The 17,750-nt window shown below is 34.2% G+C and overlaps 1 protein-coding gene across 2 annotated transcripts in view; it reads left to right on the top strand.

Annotated features, from left to right (window-relative positions):
• The first annotated feature begins 12,225 nt into the window (after positions 1-12,225).
• Mrps24 (mitochondrial ribosomal protein S24) overlaps positions 12,226-17,750 on the top strand; it is a 43,525-nt gene continuing 38,000 nt past the window's right edge. Inside the window, exons 1-2 of one of the 2 annotated variants that reach the window (XM_076391201.1) lie at positions 12,226-12,388; positions 12,607-12,787. In XM_076391201.1, the coding sequence (XP_076247316.1) occupies positions 12,362-12,388; positions 12,607-12,787 (208 nt within the window). In that variant the 5' untranslated portion in view covers positions 12,226-12,361. The remainder of the gene's footprint in view (positions 12,389-12,606; positions 12,788-17,750) is intronic. The other variant, XM_076391200.1, reaches the window with a different exon arrangement.

Genomic DNA, 17,750 nt, shown 5'->3' with positions numbered 1-17,750 from the left:
TAACGAGTTATTAACGAAAAACACCGGCCAACGAGAGCACGAGTTTGCCGCTCGAGCGACCGCGATAGCGTTGGATACACGCTAGGCGCTAATGCTGGTTTCGACAGGCAGACTTTTACTACTATTCGTCAGCAACAGTTCATTCAATTATCTAAGACTTATATACGAATATCCATTGAACGTTGTCAAGTGTACGTTTTTCGTTTTTTAATAATATTGTTGTAAGTTTCGTTTGTAATAAAATATTAAGTTAACGGAACACAACATAATTTCTGGCGACGAGGATGAGATGTCCAGCATTCTACACACAGTGAGCATAAGTAGAATTAGCAACTCTACCCTGTGGATTGAATGACAACATAGTTGTTGAGAACGTGGACATCGATCAAAACGAAGTACATACAAGAAAGCAACATACTTGAAGGAAATTCCGCAACCTGGTTGGAAAATACTGGACCTAGCAAATCCAGCACCGATTGCAGAGAAAATTTTACAGTGAATACTACTCAAATAGATATTCATCAGTTTAGACAATTCTTTTCCTTCTATTCTCCTAAGTCTCACTAAATCCTATACAATCATGCCTAATAACGTCAATCAAAGCTCACAGTCTACGTATGAACTCTCATTTTTAATTAAATTAATCCCTGAAGTTTTTGACGGTGACCAATATAAAATTCGTAGTTTCGTAAAACAAGTTGATGGTGTCTTTGAATTAGCTGCGGAAAATCAAAAAACTGCTTTATTACTTTACGTAAAAAGTCGTATTACTGGTAAAGTGCGAGAACAAATCGATATTCATTGCAATCTCACAACTTGGGAAGGAGTTTCGGAGCTTTTATTAAATTTTTGTCAGGAAAAAAAACGTCTCGATCAGCTGTTTGAGGAATTAAATGCAATGATTCAAAAGTCAAATGAAAACGTATCTCAATTCTATCAAAAGATCAAAGACCTTTCGTCTCGAATCCTCGCAGCCATTCATGCGTCAGAACAGGACGAAAGTCTGTTACCTGGAAGTATCGCAATGGTGACTAAAATGACTCTTAACCGATTTTATTTATCATACTCATCCTCAAATTTCGAAAATGCTTCGGTATAGGGAATTTCAAACAATTAATCAAGCTTTTACTGCCGCTTCAGCAGGAGAAAAGACTCTTCGTATTCGTTATGATAACACTGTTCGACAAATTTTGACTTTTCTTCGATTTTGTAAACGTGAATAAACATTTCTTATAGATTTCGACGTGCTGATTACGAATCTGCAAACCGTTTTCCCCCAGAACGTACAGTTTTTGAAAAAATCAATTTTGAAAAAAATGACAAATTTTTAACTTTGGGATTTTTTTCTGCTTTTAACATAGTAGTTATTTAGTTGCTCTTTGCACGAAATGATTCTGTGGACTCTCCCGAATAAAATAATATAAATAGTTATTAGATTATAAACATCGAAATAGGTTTAAATAACAATTAAAGTGAAAAGGACACCTAAAACGCACCCATTTTTGCTGATATTTTTCACTTTATTTCAAAAAGTAAGGGTCTAGGAGAAAATTTGACTATATCACGCGATAGAGCAAATCTTTCTACTAAGGAAAGCATCAAGCGAATGTCCAAAATTATTTTTTATTTCAATATAGAAATAAAATAGTTTGGCGAAACGCGCGGCGGAGACAGTGGTACTCAATGGCAACGGCGCGCGCGGAGGACGCTTCGCCTACCGCCTGCCGTTCAGCGGTCCCTATACGCATTGACGTCATTGAGTACCACTGTCTCCGCCGCGCATTTCGCCAAACTATTTTATTTCTATATTGAAATAAAAAATAATTTTGGACATTCGCTTGATGCTTTCCTTAGTAGAAAGATTTGCTCTATCGCGTGATATAGTCAAATTTTCTCCTAGACCCTTACTTTTTGAAATAAAGTGAAAAATATCAGCAAAAATGGGTGCGTTTTGGGTGTCCTTTTCACTTTAATTGTTATTTAAACCTATTTCGATGTTTATAATCTAATAACTATTTATATTATTTTATTCGGGAGAGTCCACAGAATCATTTCGTGCAAAGAGCAACTAAATAACTACTACGGTAAAAGCAGAAAAAAATCCCAAAGTTGAAAATTTGTCATTTTTTTCAAAATTGATTTTTTCAAAAACTGTACGTTCTGGGAAAAAACGGGTTGCAGATTCGTAATCAGCACGTCGAAGTCTATAAGAAATGTTTATTCACGTTTACAAAATCAGACCCGTGTTGAACAGTGTAATTTTTCTAATTGCACTTATTGCAGTAGAACGAATCATGCAAGTAAAGATTGTTATTTCAAAGATACAAAATCAAATCCTTCAGTATCTCGAAATCCAAAATCAATTCATTTTATGCAACAAAATCAGCCTGTTCGACAAAATAATTTTCATAATTCTTATAGAAATTCAAGTCAATCCCAAAATTCGAATCATTCCAATAATCCTAGATCACTGCACAACTCTCATCTTTCACTAAATCAAATTCAGTATCGTTATTGTAAAAATATGGGTCATTCTATAGACGAATGCATAAAAAGATGCAAATGCAAATTAAATGCAAATTTACGACGTAATAGAAATAATGGAAACAAATCAAATTTTCAAAATGCTCAACATTCGAATATGCATCTTAGTAATCAAAATTTTCAACCTCCTAAACAAAATTCTAATACTTCTGCACAAGTGCCCACGAATATTAATGAATCTAGCATTGCAACACAGCTCAGTTCATTTACATTTTATAACGTTTATTTGAACAGCAATGAATTAACATTTATCCTATTCGAATCTCCATCGTCAAATTCTCCTGATACAGTTCTGAAATTTTTAGTTGACACAGAAGCATCCGTGTCATTAGTAAAAAAATCAAGTCTATGTAACTTCAAAATCATTAATCCTGAACCAATTATGCTTAATGGTATCAATGTCAGTGCACCAATAGCAACTCTTAGAGAAACGGAACCCAAATTATCAATTCGTAAACACTTGTTTAATTGTAAATTCCAAGTCCTTGATTCCAATACTGGCATACCTTTCGGTGGTCTTTTAGGACAAAACTTTTTTGAGATACAACATTGCAATATCGATTTCAAAAATTCTTCTATTAAAATTGAAGCTATTCCATTCTCGATTCCCTTACAAAGAAATATAAATCAATCGACAAATGCATCCTTGGTGTCAATCGCGCCTCGAACTGAAACGGTAATCAAAACATTTGTTTTAAATCCTCTGAATTTAGAAGAAGGATTAATTCTAAACCAATCTCTAGATCAAAAGGAATCGCTAATTGTTCACGGAGCGTTAGTAAAGGTGATAAATGATAATGAAACTTTAATTACGATTATTAATCGATCTCTAGACAGGAAAATATTTCCTAAACCCATTTTGCCACTTCTACGTCCTTCTAAACAGAATTAGACCTTTTGTTCTAATATCAATTCTAATAACAAACAAAAGAGATTTACATTATTAAATGAAAATATACGAACGGAACATTTAAATTCTGAGGAGAAAAATTCTATAATAAAGTTGTGTCAAAAATTCGAAGATATTTTCCATCTCCCTGGCGACATGTTAACCATGACTTCTGCAACAGTTAATAAGATTCCAACTACTGAAAATATTCCTGTTCAAGTAAAAGTCTTATAGATATCCTGAGGTACATAAGAATGAAGTATCGAAACAAATCGAAGAAATGTTAGAACAAGGAATCGTTAAACCCTCAACAAGTCCGTGGTCAAATCCACTTTGGGTTGTATCGAAAAAACCAGACGCTTCTGGTCAGCAAAAGTGGAGAATCGTTATTGACTACAGAAAACTTAATGAAAAACCTATTGGGGATGCTTACCCACTCCCAAGTATAGAACATATTTTAGATCAACTAGGTCACGCACACTATTGTTACGTACGGAGAATATTTTCCGACTACTCTCCCAAATATTCAAGTCTCTGCCTGTTAAGAGAAAACGCCCTAGCACTTTCGTTTTTTCGTTATCTTAATGTAAGCGCGACTCCGAGCAGCTGGGTAGCAACCACGACGCTGTACCAACCGTGAGAAATTTCCTTATATGGAAATTTCTAACGAACCCCCACTCATTTTTCGGCCTATATAAATTCAGAGATTTTAGCCCTAACGGGTTCAGAACAGTACCGTCACGTTGATAGTCAAGTTCGTCAGAGTTGGTTGCTATCCAGTTAGATCGGGCTAAAGTTCCCTTTCGAGTCTACAGTTAACCTCATAGAATCCGCGAGTCGGCATAAATTCTATCTGGCAATTCCTACGACCACTCTGTAAGTCCCCGCATCGCCAGTGCGTTAACACCGTGCATTAATATCATATACTTTACGCGACAACACTACACTGTACACTTGTACGTAAAGACTGATTTTAGAATATATTTAAGTATTCATTGTAATTTTGCGTAGATTGCTTACAAACCTATAACTACCTTAAGCGATCCCATTCGAAGTTGACAGATCCACCACGATACAGCTTAACCGCTCAAGTTGTATCAATTAATAATTAAAAAGTTACGAGGCTCACTAACATCTCCTGTGGCTCTTTGATCTTACATCAGTTTCGTCCGCATACCCTTACTTCCAAAGAAACTGCATTCAACCTAGTGGCTCCTCGATTTATTCGAGTTCGTCCACGAAAGCTAACCTATCCTGTAGCTAACTGATTTTACATCAGTTTCGTCTACTTCCTACAGTCACCTGATACCAGGTTCGTCTGTACATTATCCAACTTCCTTACAGTACACTGATTTCGCATCAGGCTCGTCTGTTCGAATTCGCCAACCTCCTTAACAGCACCTCAATTTAATTTGAGTTCGTCTGTAAAACTGATCCTAGTGACTCCCTGATTTCGCATAAGGTACGTTCACAAAACTCACTCTCCTGCGGCTTACTGATCACCGATCAGTTTCGTCCGGAAGCACACCTATCCTCATAGGCTCCCTGATTTTACATCAAGTTCGTCCTCGTCTACAATAATCCCAACGACTCACTGATCTCGCATCAGTTTCGTCCGTGTACCAATTAACACATCAACCACTATATTCTTTGGAAATATACCTATCCTCAACGGTCTCTCGCGCTGCTCACCTCCCGTCTCGTAACACTATTTTACTACATTAGATTTAGCAAGTGGTTTTCACCAGATCCCTATGCATTCGGATGATGGTCAAAAAACAGGTTTCTCAACTCCAGAGGGACATTTTGAATTTACGCGAATGCCTTTCGGGGGTAATTATATAGATTAGGGGAGCCACCTCCGATTTCAATGACCTTGGAATATGTTGTCAAGGTCATCATTCTGAACAGCTTTTCCTTATACATATACCCGGCGGTCTCTTTTAGTTTTCGAGATATTCGCAAAAATGATTTCAATATTAAAAAGTGTGATCGGAGTTGGTCTGAGTTAGGGGGTTCATTAGTGGGGAGGCGTTTGGGGAGGAGCTGCCGCCTATAATAATAGACACGTTCCTACTTGTTTATTCCTTTATATCTTCAGTTATTTTATATATATCTGCCATTACTTGAAAAAAAAAGCATTCAGTTGTTCGTCAAAATCGAATGTTCTTTTAAGGGGGCAGACTCCTTGTGTTTTGAGCTGTGTGCGTGCGCTCACACAAGCAAAGAAAGTCATACACGTATACGCGATGAGCGAGAGAGACAAACGGTTTCGCAAATTACGCTTTACGTCTCGATACTTGCATAAATGAATTTTTCGCGGGTACACAACCCACGAGTAGACTTCACTACAGGGTGCTCTGGTCCGTTTAAACTCCAATAAACACTATACGTTGAGAAAACTGTAAAATTACAAACTGTAAGCATGAAACCGCCGCTGTTGTAAACTAGCAAGATGGCTGCCGAAGTGACATTTTCGCAAATATCTCACGATGTAATGGTTTTTTCACTCATAGCACACCAGAGCACCCTTCCTTGAATTAGCACAATATCGTGGAAATGCGATTTTCCTCAATTTAACACTTCTTGAAGGCGTAAAGCGTAATTTTCGTTGTGCACCCGTTTTGACACAAAAATAGTTCAACGATTTGCCGTTAGAAGCGTTAATGGTATATCTCAATCAATTTGGTCATATTACCATCAGCATCGATAAAAATACAGATCAGTCGGTAAATGTAATCTAGAATTTGACAGCTGAATAGCGTATTCATCGAATACACGACTCAGACGCAAGAAAGGCTTAGTTGCCAAAACGTATTGAAAGTTTCGTCACGCTGTTGCCACATATATGTATGTACATATTACAATTCTGCCCATCAGGAAAACTCGAACGAATCCAACTCCAGCCGAGATTTTGATTCTTACTAATAAGGGAACATCGCGAGGTGAAAGTCTCCGATTTTGATGAAACTTTGTAGCATTGTAGAATAGCCGAAAATATTCGACACGTATTTTTTTATTGCTTCTAATTCATCTAAAGGGTGTGAAAACCACCCCCAAAGTTGGGGGTGGAAAACATATTTCGTTTAATATCTCCAAAACTAATGCGTATAGCAAAATGATATAAATGGGGCGATTGTGTATTTTTGAACGACGAATCCACCTATGTAAATAGTTTTTAAAAATATCAATTTATTTAAAAAATATATTAAAAAATAGTATATTGTCGTTGTTTTCACTGACAACATGCTGATCGATCGTTTTGCAAATTTGTATGCAAATACTATGAACCAAAACACAAAATACGGCTAAAATAGAATTTTGAATTTTTACGTTATAAACAAAATAATAACATTCCTAGTTAAACTGCATTTTGTGCGAAATTGGGCCCTGAAACGAATGGTTTTACGAAAAATATATACCCCTATAATGTTTTTGTCATTATATTATGATAAATGTTGTTTATTGTTCACTAAATGTATAAATTATAACATTGCTAATGAATACTCGCAACGTCTTGCACTCGTTGCAAACAGTACGAGAGGTTCAGTGTGAGTGACTCTTGATCGATGAAAATGTAGCAAGTAAAGGTGATTTACAAATCATTATTCTTCAATAGTTATTATTTACTATAAACAAACAATTGGAATTGTTTCAGAAGTTATAGTTTAATCCACTAATTTTACAAGAAAATACCTTAGTTGAGTGTGAATTAGGTATTCCTTCATAATCTGTAGGTGCCTGGTTCGAATCTCGTGGTAGCTTTTAATTTTTTTTGTTTTCAATTTTTATTTTAAATAATTCTAATTTTTGTATACCTTTTCACAGATTACAATTATACCACTCATAACATTTTTATTTTTAAATAAAAAAGAATTAAAATAATTTCGTTTGTTCATTTTTTAAAAAGTATGAATGAATGAATGAATGAATAGCATGAATTTAATGAATTATTTATTCTATATATACAAGTTTTAGGATTTCACATATTAGTATATATATATGCCCATAATTATGAAAGTGGTCTAAATTGTATATTTCTTATTTTGGGATATTGAAAGGATTACATTTGAATAAATTAGAAAATATTTCTATATTACGTAACATTATAATTAGTCTTGATTAATAAATATTTATTATAAATGTGAAATTTTGTGTGAATCTCATACGAAAATGTTGTTTCTTAGACCACTTTCATAATTTTGGGCACATGTGTATTGTTTCATTCGTGATACTCTTTCTTTCTCGCTCGCACCGTCCTTTTCTATATTCCGTATGAAGCAAAATATCGGCTCAAGGCATATTCAGTAGAGATTTACTGATGCATAAAATTGTAATTGATGTGGCAACAGCGTGACAGAACTTTCCTACGATGCGATTTGGCAATTATACCTTCGCACTTCTCATTTGTAATTCAACAGGATAACGCTAGATGCCACATTATCAAATGTCGCATGTATAAATTATATGTTTTCACTAATGCCCGTTTCTTCGCAACAGCGCTTCGATCGATTCGGAGTAGGCCCCGAAGGAGTCTGCCCCCTTAAATACAAATTCTGCCAGATAGTGGTCAAAATGATTTTTTCTACGACCATACCTAGGAATATTGGCACGAATATCTCTCCATACTCTTTCAATATTCTAGGCATGGACACCTGTGATTGAATCAACGATATTTTTTGAATGATTCACTATAAAATGTTGAAATGTACTTTTATAAATTTGTTCATATGCTTTCCAAAAATCACTATGGATTATTGTTCCAGGAGCAATCTTTTTATTAATAATTAATGCACGACGTTACGTTACAACGATTTGTTCGAAACTGATAATAATGAACCGTCTTTCCTCGAGCTCTTTTGACATCATAAGAAATCTCAACAATATAGGTTTCAGCGAGGAAGGTAAACAGAAGCTCTCGCTAACGAAACTAACCAAACCTATTTTAATCACTCTTTTCAATATTGAAAATTCTTTGCATATTCTTTGCGAATATCTCGAAAACTAAAAAAGACCTCCTTGTATATGTATAGGGAAAATATATGGAAACATGTCAGTTGTTTTGGGGAGGGGCGGCAGCCTCCCCAAACCCTTCCCCGCTAATGAACCACCTAACCCAGACCAGCTCCGATCACACATTTTAATATTGAAATCATTTTTGCGAATATCTCGAAAACTAAAAGAGACCGCCGGGTATATATATATATATATATATATATATATATATATATATATATATATATATAGGGAAAAGTTATTCAGAATGATGACCTTGAAAACATATTCCAAGGTAATTGAAATCGGAGGTGGCTCTGCTAATCTATATATTTACTTCTTTCGGGTTAAAAAATGCGCCGACTGTATTTCAAAGAATGATGAATAACGTTTTGACCGGGCTTAGTAATAAACAGTGCTTTGTTTATTTAGACGATGTAATAATTCATGCATCGAGTCTCAGTGATCATAATTAAAACTACGTAACGTTTTCAATAGATTTCGTGAACACAATCTTAAACTTCAACCTGATAAGTGCGAATTTTTACGCGAATCTTGTCAATATCTTGGACATATCATTTCTAAAGACGGAATCAGACCAAATCCAAAGAAAATTGAGTGTATTAAAAATATAAGTTCTCCGAAAAATTTGAAGCAAATAAAACAGTTTCTCGGTATGGTAGGATACTATCGTAAATTTATTTGAAACTTTTCAATGATCGCGAAACCATTAACTTCATTATTAAAGAACGACGTGGAATTCATTTGGTCCGAGCAACAGCAAAAAGCGTTCGAGACATTAAAATCAATTTTAATTAGTGAACGACTATTACAGTATCCTGAGTTTTCTCAATCCTTTGTCGTTACGTGTGATGCTTCTAATGTAGGTATTGGTGGTGTTCTCTCACAAATAAAGAATAATAAGAATTTACCTATAACTTATTATTCGAGAACATTAAATAATTTTGAACATTTTAATTAAACTATTGTGGACTATGATTTCGATGCAAAAGAGCCCGCCAAGTACATTTTAAGTTTAATTTTTCGATTTGTGCATAACTCCTAAAGCGATGTTTGTCTTGCAAATTTTTTAGAGCGCACATTGTGTATGATTCCTAAAGTGATACTTATGTGGCAAATTTTTTAGAGCATACATTGAAATATTCACATAAACTATAAAAAGTTAATGTACTCGGCTTTATTATTTGATTTCGATACTTTGTAAGATCGGAATAATCACGATTTCTGCAAATGTACTGGGTGTACATTTTTACACCGACGATGTTTTTGCTGGGATATACCGATAGTGTTTTTGTTAGGATACATTGGCTACGTTTTTGTTGGGGTCGAAATAATCACGATTTTTGTGGATGTACTTGGCGCATATTTTTACACTGACAGTGTTTTTGTTGGGATTTAGTTACTTTTTGCGAAGTTTACCCCCTTTTTCTAGCCTACACGAACGTGCTAGTATTCTATCTATAAAATGTATTTCTTCTAACATTTCTTCCTAAAAAAATAAAAACAAATTAATTAGAATAACAGTATACATATTAGTTTTCATTAATTGAAATTTTTAAAAGTTGGAGAATAAGTTGGTATGGTATTTAAGATTGCTATATTTTAATGGAATTCAAAGGATTTTTATGAAACTGCATAAAGAAAAATAGTGCATGTAGAATAGAAAAGAAAATTTAAAGAAGATCAAGGACAGTGATAACATTTTAATTTTAAAACAAAATTCAGAATTCAGAAATTCAAAATTATGAAATAACATCCTACAAAATATCTCTATATGATATTCAGTAGTATATATGTATCGTGTAACATAACTTATATAGTTATAAATCATAAGTATAAGAAACTTCTAATGTGATTATTAATTTGTGTAACGATCTCCATTATAACTTAAGTACTGTCTACAATAACTTATGATATAAAGAAGTAAGTATAAATCTAATGGTATACAAATTCCAAAACTAAATACAATAACAATACTTCAAAAGCGAAAAACTCCTTCTTTTATGAGAACACAGCCATTCCTCAAGTCAACAATGCGAACATCATTCCTATTATCCAATAAATATAACTTCAACATCTTCTATTATTTTTCTCTTTCGCTATTGATCATTAAGTTTATCTAATAAATATCTAATAGTCCAATAAAAATAAATTTGATTGAAAAACAAACCATTAGCTTTGATGCCGTGATTGCAACATGAAAATTTAGTTGTACCATTTTATAAAGTCTGTTATTGCACTTACCTGTTTTCAAATACCAAATTCAAAATTCACAAGGTTACCTGCGTTTTAAAATAACGGATATTTCACCGAAGCTTCTAATAATTTTATTATTAATTGGTGCTTGATTTACAAAAGTTTCTACTTCAACATATCTATATATGTAAAAACTGATGAGCGCATGTCTATGCCTAAATAACTGAAATTATGAAATAAATATATAACAAATTAAACTAAAAATATATAAAGTACTTTATTACTTTCATTTAAAATAAACAGTTAAAACCAAAAAAAAAAAACCGATACATAACCTCTATCTCTACAAACTGTCAAACGTCATGCACGACAAACGAAAGTCATGTCACATTCAAAATGATGACAGCAATTTCAGAAGAAACCGCCAATTGGTAAGTAACTGCTAATAAAAATAACATTAGTGGTTTATAAACATTTTTATTTACGCAAGTCCAATAAAATTGTATTTATTGAGAAGAAGTTTCGTGATATAATTCATATTTGGCGCGAATGTCTGCGGAGATTTCTCATGTGTTGCCAATCACTTCAATTGAACAATGCCACCATACTGTTAAATTGATTTAGAACTACAGAAATCGCATTTGGCATCTTCCTCGTTCGCGCAAATTTACATAAATCTATCTTTCTCTTTCTAACAATGCTAGTAATATAGTTCTCACAGACATTTTACTAGAATTCACTAAACGTTTTTCGGCACACGAGCCGCTTAATATGCAATTTTTTCGATAATCCATACATTAATTTCACTAATATTTGCATCAGTACGTAGATGAAGGTTCACAGAGTTACAATTAATCAATTTCCATGAAAAAAATATCTTCTAAGATACTTTTAAAGAAGCTCAAAGTTTCAACATCACCTCATTTTTCACTCGTGTATAGATAGTCTCGGCGAGAGCCTCTCGCCAGTTCATCCCCACCACTCGTGGTGTGAATGTACTTGGCGCGAGTCTCTACCGAGACTCTTGACCTTAACGAATTGACAGTTTCAACTAAGTCACGTACTGTCCTTAAAAACTTCATTATCTCCTACGATGCTCGATTGTAGCTAGCTTACTCTTCAAGGCCATAAATTGCCTTAAGAGTTGCTTGCTCAACTCGGTCCTTTTCATATTTTCTCTTTTCCCGTGTGGGATTTTTCGTTATATAAATGTCATGGCGGATGTCTTTCACCTTCAGCGACTCGGGGATGGAGTGCAGAGTAGGAAGGATCATTATCGACAGGGGATGAGCTTTTTCATGATTGGGCCCTTGGGTTCAGAGAGGAGGATTTTTCGAGGTGGATAATTTTGCATCAGAGGTTTCCACGACTCAAGGAAAATCTCGGAGAGTTAGACAGATTTTCTCTCGCTTACGTTTTTGTATGTCTTGCTGATTTAAGAATAAAATTCTAATTTTTAACTTAAACTTCAATTCTTTATTTTGAATATACCGCACTACTGACACGAGTAGAGCGGTTAGCGCTACATGCACACCAACCATCGCCTGATAAATTCAAGAAATTGAATATTCGCAACGTTACACAACAAAGTATATATGGTTTAAGGTTGCACATATTGTACATTTGTTGAGTTTCAATTTATTCTATACAGTACTATTATTCGTGAATTATTGTTGACGAAATATAAATATAATTCTCAACAAGAAGCGACAGAAAATGAATTTAATATCGCCTCTAAGATGTGTATATATAAATCAAAATTCTTAAAAAATCAATGTACCAAATCGACTAACTCCATAAAACAGAAATATTTCAGATTAGTTTATATTTATTTTAAACATAAAAAGTGAAAAATTTTCCAAAACGTTCCAAATAAATTCGAAAACTGGAGTTAATCAATTTAGTCTCAGAAATACCTAAAATTTTGTACATAACCTCAATATAATCTATGTTTCTTGCAGACTTTAGTCATCGATTCAAACATTCTTTTAAAAAGAAATTTGCATATTTCTGGAGTTCTTAATAGAACTCAAGCTGGACGTTATAGACCAAAAAGGAAACAGCCTCAGCCTCTTACATACGAAATGGCAAATCCTCCTCATTTTATTGTAGCAAGAAAATCTTGGAATTCTTGGAATACTTGTACGTATATCTTCTGTCATAAAAGAAATCTGATAGAAAACATTGTACCTTAAGTCTTGCCTAGATATGTGCAATACACATTGCAGAACACATTTGAAACGATTAAAAGAGTCTATTTTAATAGAATGAAATGCTAGGAAAGACCTTGTACAATGTTAAATCACGTATACAAATGCTGAATATGCATGTTGGATCTAAAAAAAGGTCTGCATATTTTAAACATCCTTCTTTGTGTCTCAGTTGGATCAACTATTGTGTAATAGTTGAAACAGATTTCACATCTCATATGATTTAAATTACCTTTGGAAAGTTCATGTATTTAACTATATATTTTCACTACTTTCTTATGGATTTGAACTTGTGTGAACACTTTACTTAAACCTCTTGGATTTTTATGATGAGTCTGACTCATTCTATTTATATGGCATTGTGAACTAGTAGAAACCCAAGAGGTTAATGCACATGCAACTGGCAAAAGAATGGTGCATAAGTTGAAACATACTAAACATGAGCATTCTGCAAATTCAAACAATTACAACACACTTTACTTTTAGTATTTATTATTGTCACCACATTTTTCACTAGAATTAGATGTAAATTATTAATATTAATTACAGTAGAACTCCATTTATCTGCATTTCATTTATCCAACACAATCTTATCACAGTACCCGTTTTACAGAATATATTATTCGACAAAATCAGTTATGTGAAACTCCAATTATATAAACGAATAAACAGCAATGTAGGGGATAATTCTTGGACTCTTATTATCTAACAGATCCACTTACCCGAAATACTCTTGTACCCCATGTTGGATAAATGGGGACCTACACTACTTGTGTATCAAGTTTTAGAATTTTTGGAATTTTCTGATTGAAGAATGTAGCACAAAAGCTTCCTTTGAAGCAGCAGTTACCCCTGATGCATTTTGTTGACACTTTCCTACCATTGTCTTTGTTTGATACTATTTTAAAAAATTTTCTATCAAAGAGTAATGAAACTTGAATAGATTGGTTCTTCGCACTTACATTACAGGCACTAACATCTCCAGTAGCCATGATATAATTTTAATCTAGTATATAAATCAAAGCGATAGTACTCAGTACTCAAGTTTGTATTCTACTACTAACTACAATTCGAAACAAGTTTCGAAGAGAAGCTATACAGAAGTCGCTGATCTAGTATTATAGATATTTATCTCTTATTCACTTTATAATAGGTAAACATGAATGTTAAGATACCAAAAGTATCTTAATTGAAAAGTATAATATACCTCGAGCGATAAAGATATAATATTTGTGGGATCGTTACGCGTTCGCTTCTTATTGGATTTAGAAAAGGTTTTGATTGAACTAAGTTCAATTTAACAAACCTTATAAAAATGTATATTATTACGAGTTTAAGTTTGACTCGAAGGAATACAATTGTTGATGAGTTTAAGTGTTGTGGAACTAAGTCCTCTCTCTCTAGATTACGCACAGAGGTATGCGGGGGACGCGTCGTTAAGACTACGTTACAGTAAGGTTTACGTACTGTACTCAAAGATTTTTGCTTGAAGGAGAACTAATGCTCGATCTTGATTTCAGTCTAAGTCGCGTATTAAACTCGAACTGGATTGGAAATGACTCCGCTAGATCGAATTTCTTGGCCTTTTTATACTAACAAATCTATGGGAAAAATGGTGCGGACTCGGCTGCATCGCAGAGTTTCCGAGAAAAGTTCAATGATATTTGTTTCAAAGAATTCTATTAATTGGCTGTAACAGAAATGCCTATCGGCCCTTGCATGGTGACTTCCAGGCAAAGTCAAAGGTCAATGGAAGGAGCTTTGAATCGAGCCCTTTCATAGTTACTTTACGTAACTCGTCTGGACTCGTAACAGCGTGAAGCGTTTGCATATGTGGAGTAGTCTTGCTTTCTAGCCTCGACAAATATTTGCCTGATTGTAATGCTCACTTCGTCATTAAAACCGACCCTTTTTGAGGGTATTAAATGGAAATTCGGAAACACGTTGCACCAATGTAAATAGGATTTTCGCCGCGTATGGTTTTGCGTGAGTTCGTGCACGTTATTGTACGTGTCTAGACTAGAAACGTGACTACAGATTATTGATATCTTATCGATATATTGATAATATCGTTTTTTATTTATTTAATATTTATAATATTTATTTAAATATTTAAAAATATTATTGCTGATTTTGTTAGGTATATTGGTAATCTCATTAAGATATCGATAAAGGATAGAAGTGGCAGTCTTCATTCCTTCTTGTTTAATGTTATTATTATTTTTTTTTATTTAAGCATATAAAACCCTTGCGGGCTTATTTAGCTACAATTTACAATCATCGTGAAATGAATATAAACGTACAGAAATAACAGAATACAATAAATGACCCAAATTTGCAATTTGCAGTTTTTAAAGGAGGAGAAAATGCAAAAATAAACTTTAATATTGGATAAGGATATGAAAATGTTCACATTTAATGGTAGCTGATGGCCCAGTTTTTGTAATGATGTGATTAACTTTCCTTTTGTATGGCATATAATGGAATTGCCATAAAACATAATTTAAATTCTCGTTTTCATAGTTGTATTTGCATTTTGCTTCGTTTATAATGTTAATAGGATCTAAGGAAAACGCTAAATTTCTTCCGTTCTCGTTCTATTACAAGTGATTATGAACCCCGTTACCAGGTTTTTGTGAGCGTACCAGAGAGCCACGGAATCACCATGGAATCGTCACAATAGTTTTGGAAATATTTGTTCCTTTGAATAGACCTTGTTTTCTTAATACTTCATTAGTACATGTTTTGATTCTCTTTTTTAGAAGAGGCAAATACATCAGTGTAGGGAACATGGATAATGTCTCGTAAAGCAGCACTTCTTGCAACAAGCCTTCTCATTTCCATCAATGCCAAAGTGAGATGGGATCCAAAAGAATTTGATCATTATTTTGATATTTAGATTAAAATGTGATATTTCATTAATACATTGGATAAGGATTTTTCTGTGAGAGCCCATCATGTAATTCTATATTAATTTTATCGGAAACATTCATATAAGAGAAGAATCCTCTATAATGATGTAACTCTTGAGATGTTCAGTGTTACGGAGAATAGTATCTCATTGATTTTGAGTTAGGGTCAAACCCAGGACTCTGTAACAAGCAGTAAAATATAGGGTTTTACGTTATTCAAAGACATACGTAACATTTTGACAGAGTTATTTGAAGAAGTCAGATTTGTAACTTCTTAGTAGTCAATGCTCCCGCAAACAAAGAAAATAATCCTATCTCCTCCTAAATGAAAACGATTGTTTCTGGGCGTGAAGAAATCAGGGAGAGTGCGAAGGGCCTTATCAGAAAAGAGCCATGACTTCCACATACATGTTTTTAATTTCATCTAAGCGTGGAATAATACACCTTGAGTTCCAACAGCAGATGTTTAGCTTTGTGTTTTTCATAATCGTATGAGATTAATAATAGTCCGATTCTTCAAATAAGCTGCTGTCTAAGCTTGAAGGGTTAACGTCATTTTGCCCAGAGACACATTTATTGATCCTTAATATATGGCTTTTTAACTCTTTGCGATTGTACAGTAATGTTGCGGACGAGAGCCGCTCTCGGGTCTGGTCGCGACTCTCGTCCGCGACCGGTAGTCGATTCGGCTTCCTTTGCTCTCGGTCGCCGAGATAATTGGTACACGACCGGAGAAGCAAAAAAAGGGTGTCGCTCGAGCTCGATGCCCGAAATCAATGACGTCAGAAAAGACAATTTAATAGGAAAAATTGAAGTTCCTTATTTGCAAACAGATTTTCACGCAAGTAACACCAATCGATTTCTTGTGCTCTCCCGATAAAAATGATATCAAATACGACATGATTCCTATTATTTATAATAAAGATATTTAAATAATAAAGGTTGGAACCCTGCGACGGTTACGGAGAATCGTCAAAGTTACTTTTCTATCAGATCTTTACGAGCTAAATATGACAGTAAATGAAGATTTGGCTAACAGAATTTATGTATATTATATTTAATCGATGTCGGAAAGAAGATATTGAAAATAAAAAAATCAAAATTTCTTAACATTTAAAACGGAACTTATATACTTTTTGCGTTACGCTTTCATTTTCTTAATAATTTCAGTCATTAAATAATTAAACACAAAAATATGAGGGAATAATAGGGAGTTAGCCCTACGACGAGAGCTGCGCTCGTCGAATCGACTACCACTCACGGACGAGAGTCGCGTTCGGGTCTAGTCGTGCCTTAGAATCGACTACCATTCACGGACGAGAGCAGCGCTCGGGACTGGTCGTGCTTAAAATCGACTACCATTCACGGACGAGAGTCGCGCCCGGGTCTGTTTACATAACGCAATGAGCATGACCTTTCGTTCTACAAACCAAGTTCTATGTATCTTTGTTAAAAATAATCGGAATCATGTCGTGTTTGACATCATTTTAATCGGGAGAGCACAAGGAAGCGATTGGTGTTACTTGCGTGAAAATCCGTTTGCGAATAAGAAACTTCAATTTTTCCTATTTAAATCCCTAATGCTATCGTTGTTTTTTATGACGTCCTTGTTCTCGGGCGTCGAGCTCGAACGCGATGGTTCCAAGAATTGGTTTCTCGGCGGCACGTATCAAACGAGGTAGTGGGGATAAACCACAGCTCTCGTCCGTGTAGACGAAACGGCTCTCGTCCGCAACATTACTGTATTTCGTTTATACTCAGATGTGTTGCTGATCCAAAATAGTCTTTGTTACAGAAACACTGGTAACATAATGCAAAAGTATAAAGAATAAGCCAAATAATCAATTTTTTTCAACTTTATTTATTTGTAGCAACATAATAACATAATATGATTTGATTATCTTATAAAAATTATATTTCATAATCCTTTATCTGTGGTGTCCTTTATTGTGTGGTGTCTTTTAAAGCATTCTCCAATATGGA

This window comes from Calliopsis andreniformis, unplaced genomic scaffold, assembly GCF_051401765.1.
Source record: "Calliopsis andreniformis isolate RMS-2024a unplaced genomic scaffold, iyCalAndr_principal scaffold0022, whole genome shotgun sequence".
Taxonomy (NCBI): Eukaryota; Metazoa; Arthropoda; class Insecta; order Hymenoptera; family Andrenidae; genus Calliopsis; species Calliopsis andreniformis.
This window is presented reverse-complemented; position numbering and strand designations above follow the sequence as displayed.